The 23,115-nt window shown below is 43.0% G+C and overlaps 4 protein-coding genes across 7 annotated transcripts; 1 reads left to right on the top strand and 3 right to left on the bottom strand.

Moving 5' to 3' along the window:
• Window positions 1-295: 295 nt before the first annotated feature.
• Window positions 296-3,102, bottom strand: sft2d2a (SFT2 domain containing 2a). Of its 2 annotated transcripts, XM_035646702.2 has the most exons (8): window positions 2,872-3,100; window positions 2,691-2,780; window positions 1,998-2,083; window positions 1,698-1,779; window positions 1,045-1,080; window positions 846-904; window positions 724-753; window positions 298-611 (listed from the first exon to the last, which is right to left on the bottom strand). In XM_035646702.2, exons 1-8 carry the CDS (start codon window positions 2,935-2,937, stop codon window positions 572-574), a joined length of 489 nt encoding a protein of 162 aa, XP_035502595.2. In that variant the 5' UTR covers window positions 2,938-3,100; the 3' UTR covers window positions 298-571. The 2 variants fall into 2 exon arrangements, with proteins under 2 accessions (XP_047192769.1, XP_035502595.2); XM_047336813.1 differs by lacking the exon at window positions 2,691-2,780 and having other exon boundaries at window positions 296-611; window positions 2,872-3,102.
• Window positions 3,103-4,065: 963 nt separating this feature from the next.
• Window positions 4,066-8,933, bottom strand: tmem45a (transmembrane protein 45a). Of its 2 annotated transcripts, none has more exons than XM_035646701.2 (6): window positions 8,796-8,933; window positions 6,464-6,694; window positions 6,144-6,356; window positions 5,466-5,650; window positions 5,224-5,366; window positions 4,066-4,973 (listed from the first exon to the last, which is right to left on the bottom strand). In XM_035646701.2, exons 2-6 carry the CDS (start codon window positions 6,657-6,659, stop codon window positions 4,877-4,879), a joined length of 834 nt encoding a protein of 277 aa, XP_035502594.1. In that variant the 5' UTR covers window positions 6,660-6,694; window positions 8,796-8,933; the 3' UTR covers window positions 4,066-4,876. The 2 variants fall into 2 exon arrangements, with proteins under 2 accessions (XP_035502594.1, XP_035502593.1); XM_035646700.2 differs by having other exon boundaries at window positions 6,464-6,671.
• On the bottom strand, window positions 8,131-12,013 carry LOC118317749 (stress response protein nst1-like). Of its 2 annotated transcripts, XM_035646699.2 has the most exons (3): window positions 11,860-12,013; window positions 10,604-11,230; window positions 8,131-10,501 (listed from the first exon to the last, which is right to left on the bottom strand). In XM_035646699.2, the coding sequence occupies exons 1-3, from the start codon at window positions 11,878-11,880 to the stop codon at window positions 10,328-10,330; spliced, it is 822 nt and encodes a 273-aa protein (XP_035502592.1). In that variant the 5' UTR covers window positions 11,881-12,013; the 3' UTR covers window positions 8,131-10,327. The 2 variants fall into 2 exon arrangements, with proteins under 2 accessions (XP_035502592.1, XP_035502591.1); XM_035646698.2 differs by having other exon boundaries at window positions 8,131-11,230.
• A 578-nt stretch (window positions 12,014-12,591) lies between these two features.
• Window positions 12,592-22,989, top strand: chd1l (chromodomain helicase DNA binding protein 1-like). The gene is made up of 25 exons (XM_035646695.2): window positions 12,592-12,807; window positions 12,988-13,100; window positions 13,592-13,698; window positions 13,924-14,035; window positions 14,132-14,163; window positions 14,472-14,553; window positions 14,670-14,832; window positions 14,980-15,135; window positions 15,230-15,322; window positions 15,413-15,509; window positions 15,686-15,759; window positions 15,993-16,103; window positions 16,659-16,773; window positions 17,476-17,629; window positions 17,804-18,014; window positions 18,396-18,541; window positions 18,755-18,918; window positions 19,361-19,563; window positions 19,687-19,785; window positions 19,914-19,984; window positions 20,157-20,271; window positions 21,172-21,280; window positions 21,818-22,078; window positions 22,277-22,358; window positions 22,704-22,989. Exons 1-25 carry the CDS (start codon window positions 12,708-12,710, stop codon window positions 22,824-22,826), a joined length of 3,093 nt encoding a protein of 1,030 aa, XP_035502588.2. The 5' UTR covers window positions 12,592-12,707; the 3' UTR covers window positions 22,827-22,989.
• The last annotated feature ends 126 nt before the right edge of the window (window positions 22,990-23,115 follow it).

Below are 23,115 nucleotides of genomic sequence, written 5' to 3'. Positions count from 1 at the left end.
AAAATGCCAAATATTTCCAGTCTCGGCTTCCTAAATGTTGAGATTTGATGCTTTTCTTGATATATGACAACTATGTACATGTTTTTCCAATCGAGAGCAAAAACAACTTTAAGGCGCCAGATTTGATATTTCTTAATATTACAATCTGACAACATTTTAGTTTATACTTCAATTCCACAAGCATGAAATTAAACTAAGATTAAATTGCTGAAATGGAGCTTAAATACATCTAAGGTGCTTACATTTATTACCCTCTGGTGATGCAAATAAAGAGGTTGACGTGTTTATGTTCATAATTTATTACAAATATTTACATATATTACAAAATATGCTCACATGTTGAATTTGGTATAAACTGGATTAATCAATTCAAAGTTAAACTTCATCAATTCAATAAAACAAGAATATGGGGAACATAATTGGAGACAAAATCATGTCTCGTCACAGCAGAGGAGTCTCAGACTCCATGAAGCAGAACAACAGGAAGACTGTTTCAGTAACATCAATAAGAGACCTGCCCCCTTTCACTTCATCCAGCCACGACCTTCAGCATAAAGAGGCTCGATGCTGCTCATTTGCAGCACATGGACAGCATCCTCAGTATTGCGTCCCTGGAAAGTAAAAATCACATGAATGCAGACGGGCGGACGAGGCTTTGAATGGCATTTGGATTCTGAACATTTTACGTGTCCGATTTGGATAAACAGTATTGAAATGACAAACCTCACAAACAGGATGTACGACAGACTGTACCTGCACACAAAACACATTCATGTCACACATTGACAATAGTTTCGCACTGAGGCAGTCGGTCAAAAAAAGTTCAAGAGAAATTTGTGACTTACCAGGTAAATGACAAGACCTGTAAGATGCAAAATAACAACGCAAGTCCAAAGTTCTTCCACTGTAAGAAACACAAGACTGCTATTAAAGAGTGGACTTACACAATATCATTTACCTACTTGTGTACAATCAAAAAAATATTTGTTAATATAGGACTAAAGTTAGTGATAACTGTCTTCTCTTTGCACTAAGCTCACTCACCCAGAAGGCTGCGCAGAGAGTCAACACCAGGCAAGTCTAGAGCAACGAATGGAGAGTTAGAAATTTAGTTACGGAAGACGCGGTACAAACTGTCCAACATTGCCCTGTGGGGTGTGAGACCAAGACACTGGGTATCTGGAATTGTATGGCATTTAGTGCTGGGACAAACAAACAACTCATTTTGGACAAAGACAAATCTTTATAATTTTTTTCCAGGTTTTTCCCCCTCCTTATGAAACATGTAATTATATCTTAAATCTATTTAAACCTTTGTGGTGTATGGATGGATGAAATCAAAAATAAATATACATTAAAACGTATTGTATTCGTTTTTATCACCTTTGCTCAGTTCTTGCTCAGTGATCCAGGATATTTATCGCAAATTTCAAAAATTCTAGCTTCAACAACCTTTTCAAAAAGGTTTCCTTTTAGTGTGTGATTGCGCTCTAGGACATTTCCTAGACAAACAAAAAAAGGAACGAGTACACCGAGTTCTCAGTTGTTTAATCTAGCCGAATGCCAACACATTTACTTTATTCATTTTCTTTCAGAAGTCTACAGGCCGAGCTTGAACGAGGCGGAAGATCTGTTATGGAGCGTGTACTAGAGTACAAAAAAGGGAAAGAAAAAGCAATATAAGTTTGTGCACTTACAATCATAATGGCGGTGGCCAGCGCTCTTGTTTTGTCACACATCCTCTTCAGCTGCTTCAAGGGCCCCATCAGAAACATGGTGCTGTGGAACAGGGTCGTACATGAACAGATACTGTAACCACGAGGGCGTCGGATCGGGAGCAACTGGACTTGGTTGCTCCTGATTCAACGCCCCCGTGGATAACTATGACCTGGGTGAATGGGAACCTCCACAGACAACTTTCTTTTAAAGTTTATATCCAAGATAAGTCTATCAGAATCACAGCGTAGTCGTTGCAGGGTATTGTTGTGCACACTGACCTGCCCAGAGCACATAGGTTTCCAAACGTGTAAAAGATGATGAAGAGCGTGAGCCCGATCCTGGGGAGGAAGAGGAAACAAACTCCCTGTGGGGGGCAAACAAAGACAGGGAGAAACCTTGTGGGTCACACACATGATGATTTTTTAAATTCTCAGCTGCGGCCTGCAGGGCTGGTTAGTTCTGTCAAATGAATGAACAGCTCAGCTGTAACATTCCTCAGAGCAAGAAGAACCTGTAGGATCACATCACCGCCACCAACACCTCCACCTGGGCTCTTCCTCATTGCGCGGAACGTAACACACACCCGGACCGCATCGATCCAATAATGGTTGACACTTCAGGGGCTCTAAACCATTCTTTCCTGTATCCTCATTCTTTGAGTATGAAATCAATGAATATTTGGACTCCATAAAATATACAAAAAACTGTAAAGCTATGAAGACTGTTCAAATATATTCAACAGTTGTGACCTCCCATGACGGATATTGGAACTTTTCTAACTGTAGTTGATGATATGACCTGGACTGCCTATTGATTACCCTCGCTGGACTTTGTAGATACCCTGGAATATGAATTGTTTTATTATTTATTTATTTTGTTGTTGTATGTAGGTGCACTTGTGAAAGGTGTATGTGCAAACTGTCCTTAATACAGTTATTGATTAAAACGAAGAATGATTGACACATCCTTACCAACAATGTGCACACGCCCCCCACCACGAAACAGGCGACGAATCCCTTCACGCGCGTGCCCCAGCCCAACGTGGACGCTTCGTTCACAGTCTGCAAAGGACATAGATGAGAGGCTAACGTGTCCGCTTGGGATCATAGTTCAAAATCACTGTGACTGGAAGCCGGTGGTTTTTGTTTTTACCTCTAAAATGGTGCGGTCGTCTCTGCGCGCCTCTTCGCCGCTGAGGACCGATTTCAGTTTGTCCATAGCTGAAGGTTCGTAAACGTCGACGAAAGGGTCGTGGGTGAAAACGTTTCTGTTTGCTGCAGCGACCGAGGAAATGTTCTCAAAAACCGTGTGGGTGAACAACAACAACGTCACATCTCGGCTGGCAGGCTGACTGTGTACCTGCCTGGCCAGGTGGATGACTTCCGGTTAGTCACACCTGAGCGCAGAACCAGAAGGAGGTCTCACTCTGACCTTTTTAAAAACAAATTTTTACTGAATGATATGCTGCTATAGAAACTACTGTTTTAGATAATCAGTTGACACATTTTTGAACGATTATTCTATTATTTCCGTATTGATGATTAAGTGCTGTCACCTTCGATTCACATAAAGGTCTTGTTGGTATTCGACCAACATGTACATGTTGCTTTAAGTTGTTGGTTGTTGCCCTTACCCAAAGTCTATATAGTACCTCAATCAAGAAAATATAAATAAATATATATTAATATATATATATATATATATATATATATATATATATATATATATATATATATATAACTATTATGAATGAACTAAGTGTTTTGTCGAGTATTGACTACCAACAGAAAAAAGGCAGCTAATAGTTTGCCTCAGAATTAACTGTTAAAATAAATTCTCCTGCGAAAATACTGAATATTTATCAACTTTTTTAAAATTGTGACAATTAACTGTTCTTCTCTGGCCCGAGCGACAATCACCTGCATATATTTGGGATTTTAGACAGCTGCAATGAAAATGAGTATTTTGTGACATTTTGATAATAAAACAATGGATTTCCAACGTAATCACAAGGAACTGAATGAATAATGACAATAAGCTTTAGCTGCAGTGCTAAAACACTATTGTTTCTTGTTTGCAACATGACACACTGCTTGTTTTAACTAATTACATTTGCAGATAAGTGAGCTTTAGTGTCCAAGCCAGTGCCAATCGGCACGGTCCACCTCTTTAAGCACTCAGTGATTAGTCTTCTTCCACATGTAAGATCTTTGCTGAGGCCTGTTGCCAGTGGATGCAGGGTGTGTTGTGCTGTCCTGACAATGGTGCAGTAAATCTGCAGGGGCAGTTTATCAGCCATGAGGAAGCGTCTTCCTCTGTAAGAAAACAAAACTGCATCTCAATGCATGCGAGATCATTTAGTTTTAATGTGATGTCCTGTGGTGTCACCAATGAAAGAAATTACTTCTGAGAATAATTGTATTACAACTATTTAAACGGTAGGAACGTTTTGATAAGAGCGCCATAAACACTGTGTTAGCTTTCCTACATATAGACACTGTAAAAACATTATGCCGCACTTCATAAATTCTCCACAGACAGGCATTAACAATAGCAACATAATTTAGTCTGTACTAATCTCTAATAACAAAAGTTAAACATGTAAATAATGTTGTATGGCATTAGGTGTGACTCACATGCATGACTCAACTTCCTATCATTATTATTACAGTTTATCGTTACACAAAAGCCACACAAAAATAATTTCAAGTAATGTATGCTGTGCTGATGATGATCATTGTTTTAACCACAAGGTGGCACTAATTTACACCAACATGTCTGAAGAGAAAAGTTTGGGAGTCACGATAGAAAGCATGCAATCAATAAAGATTACCCTTATAGTTTTATGTTCACTCATATACTGTATGTGCAATTTAATAATAAAAGAATATGGCAGAATATATGAAAAGTAAGAGGCCACTGCTAAAAAAAACACAACTCTTGAATGATGAACAACATGAGTAAGGCTAAGTGAGGCGTACAGCTGATTAAATAAGGCAGAGGTAGAGATATATATTTTAAAGTAAAGCATCCAGAAACCGTGTCCTTATCCCTTTTTGCCTGCACGCCTTGCTTCTGGTTGTATTGCTGCAAACGTTATATCCCTGATTCAACTGTGATATACACGAGTCACGATGTAGGTGGACAACAGTCCTCTTCATAAAATCTCATCCTCTGACTCTGGGTCCCTCTCTCTGGGCTTCAGAAGTCCCATTTCCATCGGGGGAGTCCTCTTTAATCTGGAGCGAACACCACTACAGAGAGAGGACAACACACACACACACACACACACACACACACACACACACACACACACACACACACACACACACACACACACACACACAGACACACAGACACACAAACACACAAACACACACACACACACACACACACACACACCGGTTTTGAGTAGTGAGTGTGCATAAATCTGCATAACAACTTCCAGGACAAATACATGTGCAGCAGGGAAATGGGGCTGTCTGGTGCGGAGTCGGTTCTTACCAGCTGACGGTGCAATAGAGCGAACCCACGAGGAGCATGGCGAAGGCAAGGTGCCACGAGTAGCACATGGTAATGAACATCATGTTGCTGGGATCCTTCATGTCCCACTCGGGGCCATTAGGAGGGTAAAGCACAAAACCGATCTGTGTCCACAGAGAGGGTAATGTCAAGAGTTAGAGCACATTCCGGAACCTCCGCCATGAACTCCTGCTCATACACGCACACATTCAGATATACTGCACCTGCCAGAACCAGCTTCCCTGCAGGACGGTGAGGGTGCACCGCAGCAGCTCCAGAATGATGTTGCCTCGGTGAAAGACTTCCAGGGAGGCAACGAGGGCCCCGCCAAAGACGGCAAAGAGCAGGAGCTGGTGAACATGGACGTCCAGCATGCTTCTGCCGTGGAGGTGGTAGAAGAAAATAAATCCTGCGACAACAAAAGGGAAGACATCGTGGAAAAATGAGAGAAGAGTGGTGGAGTAAAATATGTTTTTTCACCCATTCATTGCTTTGAGGGGGAGACGTGTCTTCTGTTCCACACTCAACTATAACAAGAATAGCTTAAAGTGATATATAAATAGTTAAAAGTTAATAAAAACATAACTGGTAAAGACTAGCTATAAATAGCAAAGTTAATGAATTATTAATTGAAATAAACGTGTTGGCTAAAAGTAATGGATGAATGATTGAATCTTCTTCCGCTAATAGTACAAACACAAACATGACCAAACCAACCCAAACAGTGACGTATGAATCAATAATGATGATAGTGTTAAATAACATGAACACATTTGGGACATGACCGGTTGTCTTTAACCACGTGTACTTGAATACATCAGACCGGCCTGTGTGGCACATGGTTGGAAACCCCTGATCTAACTAAATGCAACATCAAAATAAGGACTATAATTTGTATTTACCTTCATTAAAGAAAGCAAGGGCCAGCATTAACCTATCCAGTGCAAGTGGGGCCGCCTCTGTGGCGTGGATGACCAGAGACACCGCCGCAGCCAGGCCGAAGAACAGGTACATGGTGGCGTGCTGCCAGTTCATCAGATATTGCCAGTGTTTCTCTGAAAAGTTGTACAACTGGAGCCTCGGTCCACCTGCAGCAAACTGCTCCGCCAGAATCCCTGGAGAGGAAACACAGAGGAAAAACGCTCAGATCTCCTACACAATATGAACTGTGGTCCGTGATTAAAGAAGGATTCAGTCTTTTTTTCAGAGGAGGGCTCCTTACCAACCAAAGAGAAGAAGAGTACGACAGAGCTCTCAATGATCTCCAGGCGCCGCTGCGAGGCTCTGCTGGCCAATCGAGTGGAGCCTATGTTCTTGTTCCTGCGGCTGGCGTGCCAGAGCGAGTACTTTCCGGTCCACCAGATGCCAGCTACGAGGAAGAAGCTCCCGGGGAGCGCATGGCCCTTGAAGCTCCCCATGGCTCACAACACCTGAATCGCGGGAGGACACAGATCTATCAAAATGTTGTTATGGATAATCTTCTTGTGCGATATACAAAGATGGAAATTGATTTTTACCCAGGACAAAGTCAGGGTTTATTCCCAATACTGCCACTATATAACATGAGCAAAATAAAGGTGTTTCAAAACAAGCAAGATCGTTTAAACCCCATGTACTCTACAGTTGGGCACATATCTTATACAAGTGTTCTTCCATCAGCAAGGGGTGTTTTAGTTTGGCTGACACAAGTGAGGGAATAAGAACTAGAGGGGAAAATGTGAGTGCCGGCAATTTGGTTAAACAGCATAATGAGACATAATTAGCGTGTGTGCTGGCGACACGCCTTCAGCTGACCTTGGTACAGCAGAAGTGCGTCTAGGCAGTGGAAGGGAGCTGTTGAATGTGTCAAGAGGCTTTCACCTTTAGAACCTGTACGTTTCACTGCGACGCATAATACAGCCGCTTTTCATTGTCCTCTTGAGAGTTATACCGCGGCTCACTCCATATCCTGACACCGATCACATCTCCTGGGTAATGATTAGCCATCATTTCCTAAACAATTGTGGGTGGCTGACATCGTCTCTTTATTCCCACATTCTCTCCAGGGGACATACGTATGCCCAATAGAAGACAGAGAATTATTATTAGTATTATTATTATTATTATTATTATTATTATTATCAGGCTACCCCTTCAAAGACGGTGGTAATGGGTTGTGCCCTCTTGTGTCCCCCCTTATGGCTTCAGTGTACATATGAGATGAGCACATAAGGAGGCTTATCGAGCCGCTTGACTTCAGTCCACTTTGCCATGAATTTTGCTTCACAAGCACTGAGAGCAGAGCATGGGTGACATCAAAAGTGAGCAGGGCATTCGAATGAGGTGCCTGGATGTCACTTTCCATTGTGATGGAGATGACCGACGACATTCTGCCCGGCAACTAAGGTGAACCCTTTTGAAGGACGACACACAACACTCTCCAGGAGCTGAAGTGAACTCATCTGTGTCAGACTGTGCGTCCACTCCAGATTGAGGAACACACTGCAGTTGCCATGGCGATCACCCCATCGTGACACTGGAGTGCATTTGGTAGACCACTGAGTGTCTGGCTGATTTAATCAACAATGACAACATGTGTTCGATGTTGTCTCAGTAAATGAATACACATTTTACTGTATTTTACATAGTGTTGCATAGTAAGTAAGTACATTTACTCAAGTGTGTACTCAAGTGCAATTTTAATGTGCACGTGCTTGTGTTTCTATTCTAAAGTTATGTAATTTTCCTCCATTATATTTATTTAACAGCAGGTTAAGAGATAACAAAATATACACATGATCAATGTGTTGCAGTGCAATAGATTAAACTACCCAAGAGTGTACAGATGAAATCAGACCCACCTTAATGCATCATTAATAATGATCAAATGATAAAATAAGACCACACTGACAGGATCTATTCTACATTTAATTAAAGTAAATATGAGCAGTTAAAGACAGCCATTTATAAAACCACTTATGCAGTAACCAACAAGATTGAAACCTATAATCATCCGCATCATATTCTCACACACCTCCATACAGTTATTACAATGAGATACGCTGTACATAAAAATATATATATATATATTTTAGTCTACAGTGTAGATCAAACTTTTGTTTAGGAGTTACTGTTGCTGTTTCAACAGGAGCAGCACTTCTAAAACCTGAGGTACAAATTATATTTAACGAATAAAGCGATCGCTTTGGCGTTTTGTTTTGTTTCTGTTTGTCAGTTTGTTTGGTTCATGCTCTAGGTTATAAATACTTTATAAATACTCTCAGGGAAAAACTATGAAGTGCCTCACCATGAGATAATGGAGCCAAGCAGTCTGCCATCTGAGACAGTTTACTGAGCTTCTGAGGGCTACTGTGCGTGGACCGCAGACGTCCACATAAGAACTCACTGTACAGACACTTTTAGGATTTTTTTTTTTTTTTTTTTGAAGTATATAATCCAACAAGGTTCTTTGAAAGTAGAAGCAGGATTGCAGTGTACAGGCCGGGTTGTGCAGCCTGAATGTAGAAGTGAACCCTGGATTCCTTTATGGTAGAAGGAAAAACGAGGGGTCTTACCCTGTTTATTTGTTTGTGGAGATCCAAAGTTCCTGAGAGAATGTTCAACCCGGAAAAAATCAAAGCATCCTCGTTATGTCATCATACAAATCATTTCCCGGTGAAGAAACAAAGAGAGAGAGAGAGAGAGAGAGAGAGAGAGAGAGAGAGATTTCTCTTCCGTTCTTCAGCAAAACGTGAGGAAAACATCGGCCATCTCCTCCGGGCCTCAGACCCAGACCCCGCTGTGCCTCCTCTTTTTCTCTCTCTCATTTTCCGCCTACCAACACTTTAGGGTTTTTACTCCCCAAAAAACTGTCCCATTGGCTGGCCGGGGGGAGGCCCGGCCTGCGATTGGCTGAAGTCCACGTCCGTCTCGGGTGTCCACGTGTGCACTTTCACTCCGCTCCTCCCAGCTCGGAGGAGACCGCTGTGTGTCCATCCAGCCGGGGGACAAGAGCTGCGGCACGTACACGGCGGCTGGAGGACCCGTGTGTTATATCGTGTAAGAGTGTGACACTCAGGCCGGATGAAGCACACAGACTGTGACACTACAGTACTATTATTACCATTAAAAACACACACACACACACACACACACACACACACACACACACACACACACACACACACACACACACACACACACACACACACACACACACACACACACACACACACACACACACACACACACTGTCTGAAAATAATTTGGTGAAATGTAAAAGATGGGAAAAGTTGTATCGGTTACACCAAAATCAATTTTTCACCAGGACCTTATCCAGGATTATAGAGAGCCTGAAGTCACAAGCCCCCGCCCCGAATACGGTACAGCATGTTGCCTGGGACGTGTATCAGTGAGTGATTGTGTTGTCGGCCTGATTGGTGGAGTGAAGTGTGTGTCACAGGTCGGTGTGCGAAAGCTCGACGGGTCTCCGCCGTGACACCTCTGGTCTCTGCACGAGGTCATCCAGGACGTACAAGGGCCCCTCGCTTCTGTGTGAGGCATCGATCTGTGCTGAGAATGGATATCCTGAGGAGGAGATAGTTCTCATCCTCCTCTCAGCAGCAGCTCCAGGGTTCAATCCTGTCATATTCTCTGATGAAGATGTGCTGTGTGCACTGTGGAGATTCCTTGACTGTATTTTCGATAGGTTGAGGTCTCTTACTGTGCCTTTAGGCCCCATTTACACTGACTTTCATGTTATGAATCTCTGATCCAGGTTATATGTCCAGTTCAGCAATATTATTTCCATAATTCATTTTAGGCGGTGCAAAATCTGCAATCTGCATCTGTCTGTCACATTTTCAACCAATAGTGACTTTGACATTAAGTTTTATGAGGTTGAAATCTTTTTATAGCAGTGAGTAGGGGAGTTGGAATGAGGGGATGGTCGAGAGGGTTGATGGAGAGGAAGGACGTGCGAAGGGGTGAAGAGTGGGGGGGTGTAACTTATTTTTCTTTTCCTCCTCTCTATTCTTGATCTCCTTCCTTTCCCATAGATCTAGCCTCTAATAACGCAAGGAATCACACAGCACCAGCAACATAAAAGCTATGGCGCCGCCACAGCTTTCATCTCCTCCTCCTCTCTGTCTGTCCTCTCCTTCTTCTCCCGCTCCTCCTTCGCTCTCCTCTCATTCTTCAGCCTCTTCTCTGCCTCCTTCTTTGATTTCTCCTCCTCCTTCTGTATCCTTGCCTTGTCTTTGTCAGACATCAGTGCGAGTTCCTGAAAAGACAAGGGACGGCGCAAGTTTCTGCAATCTGAATCGACCTTAACACAGGCCAACAAGTTCGCATTCAAGTCAAAATGAGCTGCTGTGACGCTTACCTGAAGCTCCTGGTTTTTCTGGATGAGGAGTCTGATCTCCTCCTCCATCCTGGTCACCTGGGCGATGGAGGCCTGCTGCTTGATGACCAACTTCTCATTCGTCTCTGTGAGCCTTTGCTGCAGCTCCTCCATCTTCTTGGCGCTGGCGTCGCGCTGAGCTGTGAGGCTCTCCTCCAGGGCGGTGACGGTGGCCTGCCTCATGATGTGACTCTGGCGGATCTTGGCTTCGACCCTCTGGCTCTCGGCCTCCTGCCTCTGCAGACCCTCCTTTGACTGGACGATGAGCTCGTCCTTCACCCTCAGCGTCGAGGCCATGTCTTCGATCTTGGCCTCGCACTCTCTCTCTCTGGCTGCAGACTCCTCCATGGCCTCCACCAGGATGTCCACGTCCCTCTTCGCCATCGCGAGACTGTGCATTTTACCGTCGATCAGGTTTTGTCTTTCGAGCTCCCACGAGATGCTCTTGCCGGCCAGCTCCATCCTCATCTCGGCGTTCAGCACTCTCAGCTCATGGTTCTCCGCCTTGAAGGTGTTGATGGCCCAGCAGAGGCTTTCCTTGCTGGGACTGGGGGTCTGCCCGTAGTGCTGGGCTGGATCTCCAGCGTACACCTGTCCCTGTCCGCATGACTTAAAGACGCAAATAATAGGTGAAAAACACAGTCCCATCCTGTACTCACTAAAAGACTGGAGCTGATCGACTTTATAATGAATCACATGACTGAAATAAAACACGACTTCAAGGGAAAAAAAGGTCTTAGATTTCGGGATTGAAGTCTTAATAATATTACAAGTATATTTATCATTTTCCGAGAAAAAAAAAATCATAATATTACAAGAATAAACATCGTGATTTAACGATAAGGAAGACGTAATATTATGAGTGGGGGGGGGCTTTTATGAGGAAAAAAAGGATGTAATCTCACGAGTATTAAATCATCAGAAAAAAAAGTAATAAAATTACGAGAATAAAGTCCTATTTTTCAGGGAACGTATCATTTTACAGTATCAAAATCAGCCCGTCGCAGTCTCTCAATAGTAAAGTGAAATACATATCCCAAACAGCAGCAGCAGCATCATATCCACAAAGACTCATGTTATGCCCGATGACTAATGTCATGGGTTTGTTGAAAAATGACTACAGTAGTTGCATTTTTTAAAAAGCTTTAGACAAAAGATGAAGACCTAAAAGAACATTTAAAGTGGTCTGCATGAAGTGTAACACTATTACAAAGTGTCTTCTGCTCAAGAAATCTTACCTCGCCCCTTGAGCTCTTCATGTTGGCTGGAATCAGGTGAAGTAGTTGCACAAAGGTTGAAGTTGAAGCTGGAGTTGCTGTCTTCACGTTGAGGTGGGGACTGACTGTGAGGTGTAACTGACCAATAAGGCGTCCTCCAGAATTATACGTCACATTCCATTTGACTTTGAAGTCAGCGTGACGTGGTAAGAAAAAGTTTGGCATCATCGAAAACTGTTGGCTTGGCAACGTGACCTGGACTTACAACCTAAATCACATATTGTATGTTTTTTTATTTTACTGGAAACATTAACAATAACATCGTTTCATGATTGTACTATTATTAGCAAAGACCTCAGAGGTTACACTGTATGTTTATGAACAAAATAGTCAACACACTGTTTGTTCTGATCAGATCAATGATCTGGATTAACTCAATTAACATTAACTACTCAAAATATAAAAGAAAGAAAGAAAGAAAGAAAGAAAGAAAGAAAGGAAGAAAGATAGATAGAAAGATAGATAGATAGATAGAAGTGCCTGTATGTTGTTGTTATGGCATTTACAAATACACAATACTTGTGTGTATTTGTAAATAAAATGCAGTACAGTGAATTATGAATTATTATTGTTATTTATTTCTTTTATTCCTCCCCTTTTTTCCTCTTCTGTGTTTTATGATTGCTATGGATCCCCCCCGTGAGTCTGAAATAAAGATGAATTTAATAGAATTGGCGCGCGCCTTTTCCACCAGCGTCACGTGACCCAGACCAGGAAGTGCAGTCACAGCAGCAGACGGCTGTACTTATCTGTACTTATCTGAACTTGTCTGTGCCTCAGCAAGTCGAGGCTCCCTTCGGTCTGGAAAGATGACAGACTTTTTGTCAAGGATAAAACAAAGCGTGTCGGAGAAGAAGAGGAAGAAGAGTCCCGTCGCCCAGTCCGACTTACGGAAGTGGGGTTTAAGAGGTACGGAGGCGCGTCACCCCGCTATAGTAACGCAAGTACTTCTGCTCATGTCCTTTCAGTCGTGTGGGATCGGTCTAACTGTGTGGAATCCATGAACCCGTCTCAACTAGCGGTTTTGTACTTGCACGAGACAATCCAGGCGTTTAGTGGTGGTGAACTTTAGGCGTCGTGTCGTCACAGGCATACAGCTGCGACCCTACCAGCTGGACGGCGTGCAGTGGCTCACCCAGTGTCTGCAGGGCCAGCAGGGATGCATCCTGGGAGACGAGATGGGCTTAGGAAAAACCTGTCAGGTGTGTGAGACCCGTCGACCTGTGACTGAGTGGAGCTGAGTAATAGTGACGCAAGGCAATGTTTGTTTTTATTTTTTTAAACAAACCAATGACAGATCACTCAAGTGGTATCAGTAATGATGTAAATATATATTGTTTTATGTCATTGCTGTTAGCCTGCATAAATATTTTTTTCTTTTGACTAGCTTTCTTCACTTCACGCGTGCGTATGTAGAAACACTAAATCACTATGACGAGGTTACAGCCTTGTGTGTGTGTGTGTGTGTGTGTGTGTGTGTGTGTGTGTGTGTGTGTGTGTGTGTGTGTGTGTGTGTTTGTGTGTGAAGGTGACATGGAGTGTAAAGTGCTTTGAGTAGTCATTACCTCTGCCAAGGAGGTTATGTTTTCACCCCTGTCCATTAGTTTGTTGGTTTGTTTGTTTCACCTGTATGTGCGCATAATCAATAAATTACTTATTTTGTAAAAGTCATGAACACGATTTGTCCCCTCAGACGATCTCTCTGCTGGTGTACATGTCAGGAGCTCTCGGGAAGAAAGGTCCCTTCTTAGTCCTGAGCCCGCTCTCTGTCATGGAGAACTGGAGAAGGGAGCTGGAATGGTACTGGCACATTTATCTGTGAATCTACATTCATTTTTTTTTGTATTCAAGTCATTTAGATAATCTGTGTATAGACTACACATGTTTTTTTTGTTCTTCAGGCTCTGAGCTTCAGCACATTCAATTTGAAATACAACAAAGGACACTTCAGCTTCAATTTGAGTGGGGTTTGTACTGTATGTAAAATTTTAAATTCTCAACTCGTGTATTTTTACATGGTTTCAGCTTCGCCCCAACTCTGACCGTGCTGTGTTACAAGGGCGACAAAGTGAGACGAGCCGAGATACAGAGAGGAGCAGAAGCACAAGACTTCCACGTTCTTCTCACTACATATGAGGTCTGTGGCTATGCGGTGAAAAATGACCTGATGTTTCATCTGTGTTGAAACTGACAACTGTTTTTTGTTTTGTTTTACATTCTGTCATTTTTCCAGCTCTGTCTCAGAGATGCCTCATTCCTGAGATGGTGAGTGTGATCTGTTGCACAGAGCTGCCAGCAGTTAGAATGATGCCTTAACACACACACACACACACACACACACACACACACACACTGCAGTTATCTATCAATATATTTGTGTGCTAGACATTGGCATTTACGCATAATAAATAACAATTATAAGTAATTCACCTCGCTCACTAACAGAAACATATTATCAGATCATATGTTTGTCAAGATTCTGCGAAAAAAATCTTTTCTTTTATAAAGCTATAATGATGAATTTTCTCAGGTAAATTCAGTGTGTCCATGCACCTTCTCATCATGTCCCCCAGGTGGAAGTGGAAAGTGCTTGTGGTAGACGAAGCTCACCGAATAAAGAATCAGAAGTCACTATTGCACAACACCTTGACAGAGGTAACTGAGTGGCACCAGGCTTTGGTTATCAACTTTTCACCTCACCTTTCCCAACTGTTATTCCTCTTTCACCTGACCAGTAGATTGAGTGTTTTTTTCGTCTCCTTCTCACATAGCTTTCAGTGGAGTTCAGAGTCCTGCTGACAGGGACTCCCATCCAGAACAACCTGCAGGAGCTCTACTCCCTGCTGACCTTCATTCAGCCCAGCGTCTTTACCGCCGATGAGACGGACGACTTCGTCAAGTCATACTCAGTTGTACAAGACCAGCCTTCTCTTGGTAAGATACATTTTGATCCTGTAACAATGTAAAACAACATTTTGTCACACTTGATGTACTGTACATCTGGTTCAGCAAAAAGGTGGACAGAGAACACTGAACTCAATCAGCACCTGTTTTCCTGCGTAACTCTGCTTCTGTCTCCAGCCGCTGAGCTGCAGAGTGTCCTGGAGCCTTTCCTGCTTCGTAGAGTCAAGTCGGAGGTGGCGGTAGATCTGCCGAAGAAGACGGAGCTGCTGATGTACCACGGCATGTCGGCTCTGCAGAAAAAATACTACAAGGCCATTCTGATGAAGGATCTGGGTAAGACTTTGTATATTTTAAATCCTGACAGAATGCTGCAGAGTCTACAAATCAAATAAATATAGATTCACCTCTCACGGATCTCTGTTTTCAGAGGCTTTTGGAAACGACCAAGGCAACAAGAACCGGCTGCTGAACATCCTGATGAACCTGAGGAAGTGTGTCGAACACCCATACCTGTTTGACGGTGCGTTGTCTGGAAAGGAATCATATCAGTCGATGCAAATATAGAAGCATGTGTTATATGTAAGGGTTTATTTCCGTTCTTTTTGTCCAGGGGTGGAACCAGAGCCTTTTGAGATGGGAGAGCATCTTGTAGAAGCCAGTGGGAAACTTTGCCTCCTCGACAGCATGCTGACCTACCTGCACAAAGGGTTAGTCCAGCTGCTTGTTGTTTGTCTCCTCCTGCTGGTGGTGCAGTCGTAAGTGTGACTGCTGCTACGTGGTTTGGTAACTTTGATAACACATGAACTCGATGCTGACACAATTTTACTGATCACTTGTAGCACTTCATTGTACTTAAATACACTTTTCATGTTTGTTACCGAAGGGGCCACCGGATCCTGCTGTTCTCTCAGATGTCCAGGATGCTGGATATTCTCCAGGATTACATGGAGTACAGAGGTGAATGAGAGGGGGTGTCTAGGTCTCATAATAATGATATAACTGATAACTGATTTTGTAGTAATTTCAATTTGGCTAAAATTTAACATGTAAAACGGTCCAGTCCTAATTCTTTCCTCAACCTGCTTGACTTTTAACTGATGTTACTACATTCAAAGGCTACACTGTTGTTTATCCTTACCCACTAACAGCAAAGATCAGCAACAGTACATCTTTTATTTTCCTCTGTTCAGGTTATAGCTATGAACGCCTGGATGGGTCTGTCCGAGGGGAAGAACGGAATCTGGCGGTGAAGAACTTTAGCAGCAAAGATATATTTATCTTTCTACTCAGCACTAAAGCAGGTGACTGAAAACCAAACCTATTGCTTTTTAACTCATGGCTAGTTTTCCTACACATCACAAACATCTCCAGCATTGCTTATTGGCTTTTTAGTCATAAATAATTAAATAAATAGACGCCTACAAGGTCATTTATAACATTTTCCAATTGCTAAATCCTGCACTAAAATGCTAACGGAAATCATTTAAGTTGCCGTAAGTGACGAAATGCATCTTCCAAACAACACTGGCTGGGTTTATAGATAACACTGTATATATATTTTTTTACAAGTCAGCATTGACTGAGCTGCACTTGAAAGCTTTTCTGCAAATGGAAATCTAATCTGCAGCAGAGGTCCTTTAACTAGCTGAGAGAGGAAAGAGGACTGATCGCAGCATGATAAGGGCTGCGGCAGGATGACACACTGGTGTAAATACGTGCTGCACTCTGTCGTCTCTCTTCATGCACAATGTGACAGTAGGGACAATTATTATTTCTGTGTATAAGTGCATGATTCCACCTGTAGTGTAAATGGTAAGTAACAAGAGTTGTCGTTGTTGTTGCACCTGTCTTTGCAGGGGGAGTGGGCTTGAACCTTACAGCTGCTGACACAGTCATTTTTATGGACACTGACTTCAACCCTCAAAATGACTTGCAGGCTGCTGCACGCTGCCATCGGATTGGTCAGAACAGGTGAGTCATAAGGAGACTCAGCTATTCTGTTAAGGGTCGTGTCATGTTTTTAAATATAAAGGCCAATTTACCCATCATGGAGAGCACTACAGCCTGTGAATGTGGAAACAGTAGTGTGTAGTTCTCTGTGGCTGTAGCTGAGCTAGAAGGAGTACTTCATGCAGTCCTGTAACGTTGTTTGATTCACAATGGACCGTTTCAAAAAGTTTCAAATTTATGCACCAGAGAAATAACCTTGCGCCTACATTACCCACAATACCACTTGACTTGCGACAGTTCGTCAGAGTGTCAGGTGTATTACGTTAGCAGCGAATTAGATGCAGAGATGAGGAGTGGAGACCCTGAGGTTTGGTAAACAGACTTTTTTTGTCACGTGTTGTTTCATCACCAAACAACACGTAGACACAAAAGGTGTCATGCAGTTGTTTTCATGCAGTGGTATTCGCGAATACCTTCTAGACAGACTTTGATGTGTTTCCCCCATATGACAGAAATATCTGAACGAAACATGAGAGCATTTAATGTCTGACGAGGCTTTGTGAGTTGTAACATACAGGCTTTTTGAAGCATACTCTAAAACACCGCTTTGATATCGACCATCCTTTCAAATCCGCTCTCGTAAGTCCCCCGACTTAATTGAAGGGCGATACTGAATTGCAGGAGAACCCCTTTAATCTTTGATCAACTGTAACTTTATTACAGGCCTGTAAAAGTGATCCGCCTTCTTACAAGAGACACTGTGGAGGAGATAATGTACGCTCGCGCTGTGTCCAAGTTGCACCTCACCAACACGGTCATTGAAGAAGGCCGCTTCTCTCTACTGGATCAAGCTCAGTCAGCTGCTGGAGGACTAAAGGTGTGTGAACGTTGATCACTATATAATCTATATTTGTAGAATCGTGCAGTCCCTAGTTCCTGTGTTCACTGTTATACACACATATATATATATATATATATATATATATATATATACACAAGCCTCAATTTGTTTTCACCACTTCTCACCACTCATATTTCCTGCCCTACGCAGCTCAGTGAGATCTTGAAGTTTGGGGTAGATAAGCTCTTGTCATCCGACGAGAGCTCTGTACAGGATGTGAAACTAGAGAAGATTCTCGGTCCATCACGTGATGGCCATTGGGTGGATGATGAAGACTCCACCTCGCTTAGAGAAGAAGAACAAGAAGAAGAGGAGGAGGAGGAGGAGGAGGAGAATGGCTCAGAATCTGACAGACGAGAGAGTATGTCTTACCACTGTAAAATCTCAAACCACTCTGGCTTTGTTTGTGTGTGTGTGTGTGTGTGTGTATGTGTGTGTGTGTGTGTGTGTGTGCAGAGTATTCAGGTCTTAACTGGTTTGATGTTATCACATGTGAATTTCATTTCATACCTTGCTGGAAAATACCACTGTGTGTGCTCTGTTATGACTCAGATTCTTCATCTGGCTTTTACTTTCGGTTGTCACCCTAAAAAAACATAAGCACACAAATACAAAAATACAACACATATTTATTCCACTTGTTTTATGGTTACTTTAAATGTACTTTCTCCAAAGTATGATTAGAACTTACTCTGCTTGTGACTAATAATCACACTCACTACCATGCTGTCCCATCTGTCAGACCACATGTACTACTTTGACGGCAGAGACTACAGTAAGAACCCCACGTCCGATGACCACGAGAGCTTCGATCGTTTGTTGGAGGAGCAGCTGGACAAGTTTCAGAGGACTGCAGGAGAGGGACCAGCTCTGCGGAACAAAACTGGAGTAAGATCCCGTCTCTTTTTCTTTCAACTGAGGGAGACGTACGTGTTTTTTAAATTGAAAACATTGAATTTATTTAGTCAAAGGAGAGAAGTTTGGCATGAGTTTGAGTCTCAGGTTTTGTATAGTTAAATGTCTATCGCCTAAGACACTGTCCGATGGATATCTGAACATCTGTTCCGCTGTGACTGTTGTGTTGTCTGTGTTCTTACCCAGGTTTCACAGTTGTTAGTACCTGGGATTCAAAGAAGGAAGAGGAAACATTTGACTGAGGCGGAGCTGGAGCTCAGGCAGCAGAGGAGGGAGGAGGCTGCAGCCAAGAGAGCCAAAGTTAAGGAGGACGCGAAGAAGAAACAGCAGGAGCAGAAATACAAGAAAAAGTAAAGATCTGTTAATCAATTTTAAGGGCTCCAGACTAACTCTTTACATTGGTTACACTGGTGTGCACCAGCACTGTACCTATTGGCACTGCAATGATACACCTATTATACCCTTTCTTGACAGTTCCCATATACATTGGTAGTTTCTTAACACATTATGTAAATCTTATCGGTTCACAGACACTGTTTTCTGTCAGCACTAACATAGATTTGTGAATTATCATACTGTTACTTCACTGTTGCTCAGAAGTGACTTCATCCATCCGCTCCTCCAGTTGTCACTAGTTCAAATGTTCCACAGCATCTTGTTCTTCTTTTACAAAGCATTGCTATTTTAGAAAATAGAATCAATGTCCTCCACCTACTAATCTGCACTGCCTCAAGACCTGCACAAAGATGCGAGGGCCCTTCAGCTTTAATTTGTTGTGTCTTTATCCTGCAGAATGGAATGGTGGGAGTCCTGTGGCTATAGATCACTGTGCTTGCAGTCTTTGGACAGTGAAGAAGAAGAGGAGGAAGAGGAAGAAGAGGATGACGGCAGCATATGTTCCACAGACTCTGACAGCACGGCGATCAACTATGTTCTGGGGGATGTTACTCATCCACATGATGCTCAGGGGGACGCTATCATCGTCCACTGTGTTGGTGAGATATCTCTATTGCCATAGCAATGTGTCAGTTTGTATGGCACACTGAAAAACAGAAATGCAGTGTCCATTAAGCACTTCATTTTCAGGACGTCTTGTGTGAATCTTGATGTTTATGTAGATGACTCGGGCCGTTGGGGCAGGGGAGGCTTGTTTACTGCTCTAGAGGTGAGATCTGATGAACCACGGAAGCAATACGAGTTGGCTGGCAAGATGAAAGGTACGATTATCCATGATTACAAAGAAAAATGAATACTTGGACACTTAAAAACTTAAATATCTTTGTCTGTGGGATCTACTTAAGAATGAAGCGGACAAATTTAAGTGTGAACAAATGATTTGTCTCAGATTTGGACCTGGGAAACGTGTTGCTCTTCCCCGTCGATGACAAACAGTCCAGATTGGATGGCCAAGATCGAGTAGGTTCTGTTTAAATGAAACCTACACTGCATAAGGTCTGCAATAAAACTCTGCTGCCTGGAAATGTGTGGTGAATTGTGAAGTTGTGGCCAGGCAGCTGCAACTGACAAAACCATGACAACTATAAGATTATGCCTCAACCTGTTTCAACCTCCTTCCTTGTCACCTCAGTTGGCTCTAATAGTGGCACAGCAGAGAGACAAAGCCAACAACTTGTCTGGGATCCTGCTGACAGCTCTAGACGACAGTCTAAAGAGGATTTCTGGTGCAGCCAAAAGACATAAAGGTACAGTACAGAGGAAACACATAGTAAGTGACATGTAGTGTTCCCCCAGCAGTCTACGCCTATAGCAGCATAACTAAGAGATGGTTCAGTAAACACCTGAGCAGCTCTAACTATAAGCTTTGTCAAAGAGGAAGGTTTTAAGTCTGACTTTAAAGGTAGAGAGGGTGTCTGCCTCCCTGACACAAACTGGGAGTTGGTTCCAGAGGAGAGGAGCCTGGTGGCTGAAGGCTCTGCCTCCCATTCTACTCTTACATACTCTGGGAACCACATGTTATCACACCATGAATCCAAAAAATATACAGTCGACAGCTATATTAAAAAAAAGCTATAAAACCTAGAATGTTATATAAATCAAATTCAAGATACATGAACAAACCATCAGTAAAAACCTTCAGAATATAGAGGGGATGTCTCTCCTTAAGGCCCCATCCATGAGTACAGAAAGAAAGGAGGTTCATGTTGAAAGCAGTGTTTGATTACTGTCAGACTGGACTGACAAGATATGCAGGACATTGTGTTTGTGTGCGTGCGTGTGCGTGTGCGTGTGTGTGTGTGTGTGTGTTTGTTTGTTAACTTGGAGACTCATGGATGTGCACAGACATTCTAGCAAACACAATTATTACTGTGGAACAACACATTAGAGAGGAATTTGATTCTCCTCCCGTTCTGTTGCTGAACTGAGTAGAGCACCTTTGCCCGAAAAGCGGCTTCTGCCCCTTGTTCACCTCGCAACGCTTTTCGCGGTGGCAATGCAAAGCTCCACACGTTACTACTGTCAGTCACAACACTTTGAGGGCAACTTGAGCAGAGCACAAACTGGAATTTCAGGAGGTAACAGTTGGCAGTCGAGCTAACCTTCACTGACAATTTCTCTGCCCTCTGTCTTTTTTTCTTTCAAAGCAAGTGTTCATCTTCCTCGCATCGGTCACTCCACCAAAGGCTTCAACTGGTACGGCACAGAGCGACTCATCAGGAAACACTTGGCCTCAAGGGGGATCCCCACCTTCATGTATCTTTTAAAAATCCCCTCCAGTCACGTTTTAAAGTATATCAGAATAATCTGCTACGCCTAATATTTTGTTAAAACATTGTTTACCCCCAAATGGGGCTGGAGGAATTCTGAGACCATGAATATTCATGATATGTTAATAACACAGGCCGCGGCTGCGAGATTCAGCCATACAACTTTCACAAACTGGTAATGCTAACTCTAACTGTCTGCCGACACACCTGCCGTCCTCTCGTACACAAGCGTCTCTGCTTGCGCTGGAAGTTTCCGGTTTCTTTGCCTCACATTTGCATATTCTACAGCGATTGTTTTTCTGTATTTGTGACATATCAAATCTAGCTTGCCAGAATTCATTTGAATTTCAAAGTGCAAGTCCTTATAGTCAATGTCAGACATTTTAGAGGACAGAAACAGAAGAAAAACATTTTTTTGAATGGAGGAGGACTTTTCCACAGATAAAATCTACAAGTAGTGATATTTCTCAGAGTCTGTCTATCTTAAAAGGTTCGCGTCATTTTCCCTTAACGTGACCGACAGATACTATCACAGCAGAGTTGCCAAGAATACGGCCACACCCCCGGCATCCACCTCTGCGACCTTGGCGTCCTCCCCTGAACCACAGCTGTGTAACTCTGACAGGTTGACTAGTCAGACGGAAGCGGAAACCCCGGGCCCCTCGGCTCCTGAGGTCCGGAGCCACGGCACCGCGGACCTCCCCGATTTCATGACGGGAGTCCATGTGTTTTTCTACAACCTCCCTGCGTCGGAGAGGAAGAGGCTGGGCCGATACCTCATCACATATCCTTTCAGACTGGTCGCTTTCCTCTGTCAGTTGTTACTGTCAAACGACACTTATCAGCAGGCGACACGTTTACACCCACAGACGTTTTCTGTGTGTGGTTAGGCAGAGAGAAGGGTAACGGGTGAAATATCAGAGTCGAGTGATGAAATCACATCATAGTATCAAAATGTTGCCACTCCTTAGCTGCAGTGCACTTATGATGGAGATGAGGACGACGTGATGAGTCCGGAGATCACCCACATCGTCGCAGTGGTAGAGAGCAGCGTCCACTCACGGGTTAGTATCATGACAAGGTTTACTGACTGTTATCTGACCTCCGACCTACACCCACTGAGCACTTTATTTCTAATACCATGCTTAAACTGGGTAGGGACACCCTTTACTCTAGAAACAGCCTCTATCCTTTTTGGAATGGATTCATCAAGATGTCAGAAACGTTCCTTTTGAGATTCTGCTTCCACGTTGACATATTTGCATCACATAACTTCTGCCAAAGAATTTCAAGACAATTATTATTATTATTGTTGTTATATAGTTATTATTATTAGTAGTGTTATTAAGCAGATGCAATTGCCCCTGTGTAAAGCATGGTGATCGACCCTGTATGATCTGTGTCACCAGGAGCTCCAGGACCTGGCGCGTCAGTACACCCAGGCGGTCCCTGTGCAGAAGGCCTGGCTGGAGTCCTGCTTCTCCAAACAACGAAAAGTCGACACTGCACAGTTCATACACCTGCTCAAATAACACTACGATTCAGTGTTTAATCCCTTTTAATCCCCTTTTGTCTAAATCATGAATGGACTTTGTTTGCTGCTTTAAAAATGCTGAATAGTTTATAATGATTGATTTGTTAATGTAATAAGCAGTTAATAAACAGGCACCCCCCTGCTGTTGTGTTGGAAAACTGTGTCTGCGTGCACCTGTTTGCTTCTGTTGGAACATTAATCAGTTTGTGTAATTAATCTGGAGTCATAAATCCAGTGTGTGTGTGTGTTAGAAGTGCAACACACTCACGGGTCACTTGTGGGGACAT

This window comes from Scophthalmus maximus, chromosome 13 (assembly GCF_022379125.1).
Source record: "Scophthalmus maximus strain ysfricsl-2021 chromosome 13, ASM2237912v1, whole genome shotgun sequence".
Lineage (NCBI taxonomy): Eukaryota > Metazoa > Chordata > Actinopteri > Pleuronectiformes > Scophthalmidae > Scophthalmus > Scophthalmus maximus.
The sequence above is the reverse complement of the archived record's forward strand: the minus strand, read 5'-3'. Positions and strand labels throughout refer to the sequence as shown.

Excerpts from the sequence above, each read along its gene's own strand:
- sft2d2a (XM_035646702.2), bottom strand. The coding sequence starts at position 2,937 with ATGGACAAACTGAAATCGGTCCTCAGCGGCGAAGAGGCGCGCAGAGAC. Across the intron at positions 2,781-2,871 it reads ACGACCGCACCATTTTAGAG|ACTGTGAACGAAGCGTCCAC; the intron begins GTAAAAACAAAA and ends TGTCCTTTGCAG. Across the intron at positions 1,081-1,697 it reads TGGCCACCGCCATTATGATT|ACTTGCCTGGTGTTGACTCT; the intron begins GTAAGTGCACAA and ends TCGTTGCTCTAG.
- tmem45a (XM_035646701.2), bottom strand. The coding sequence starts at position 6,659 with ATGGGGAGCTTCAAGGGCCATGCGCTCCCCGGGAGCTTCTTCCTCGTA. Across the intron at positions 5,367-5,465 it reads AGGGAAGCTGGTTCTGGCAG|ATCGGTTTTGTGCTTTACCC; the intron begins GTGCAGTATATC and ends CTGTGGACACAG. Across the intron at positions 4,974-5,223 it reads CTCTATTGCACCGTCAGCTG|TGGTGTTCGCTCCAGATTAA; the intron begins GTAAGAACCGAC and ends CTCTCTCTGTAG.
- LOC118317749 (XM_035646698.2), bottom strand. The coding sequence starts at position 11,880 with ATGAAGAGCTCAAGGGGCGAG. Across the intron at positions 11,231-11,859 it reads TGAAGAGCTCAAGGGGCGAG|TCATGCGGACAGGGACAGGT; the intron begins GTAAGATTTCTT and ends TGCGTCTTTAAG.
- chd1l (XM_035646695.2), top strand. The coding sequence starts at position 12,708 with ATGACAGACTTTTTGTCAAGGATAAAACAAAGCGTGTCGGAGAAGAAG. Across the intron at positions 13,101-13,591 it reads GCTTAGGAAAAACCTGTCAG|ACGATCTCTCTGCTGGTGTA; the intron begins GTGTGTGAGACC and ends TTGTCCCCTCAG. Across the intron at positions 14,554-14,669 it reads TGCACAACACCTTGACAGAG|CTTTCAGTGGAGTTCAGAGT; the intron begins GTAACTGAGTGG and ends CTTCTCACATAG.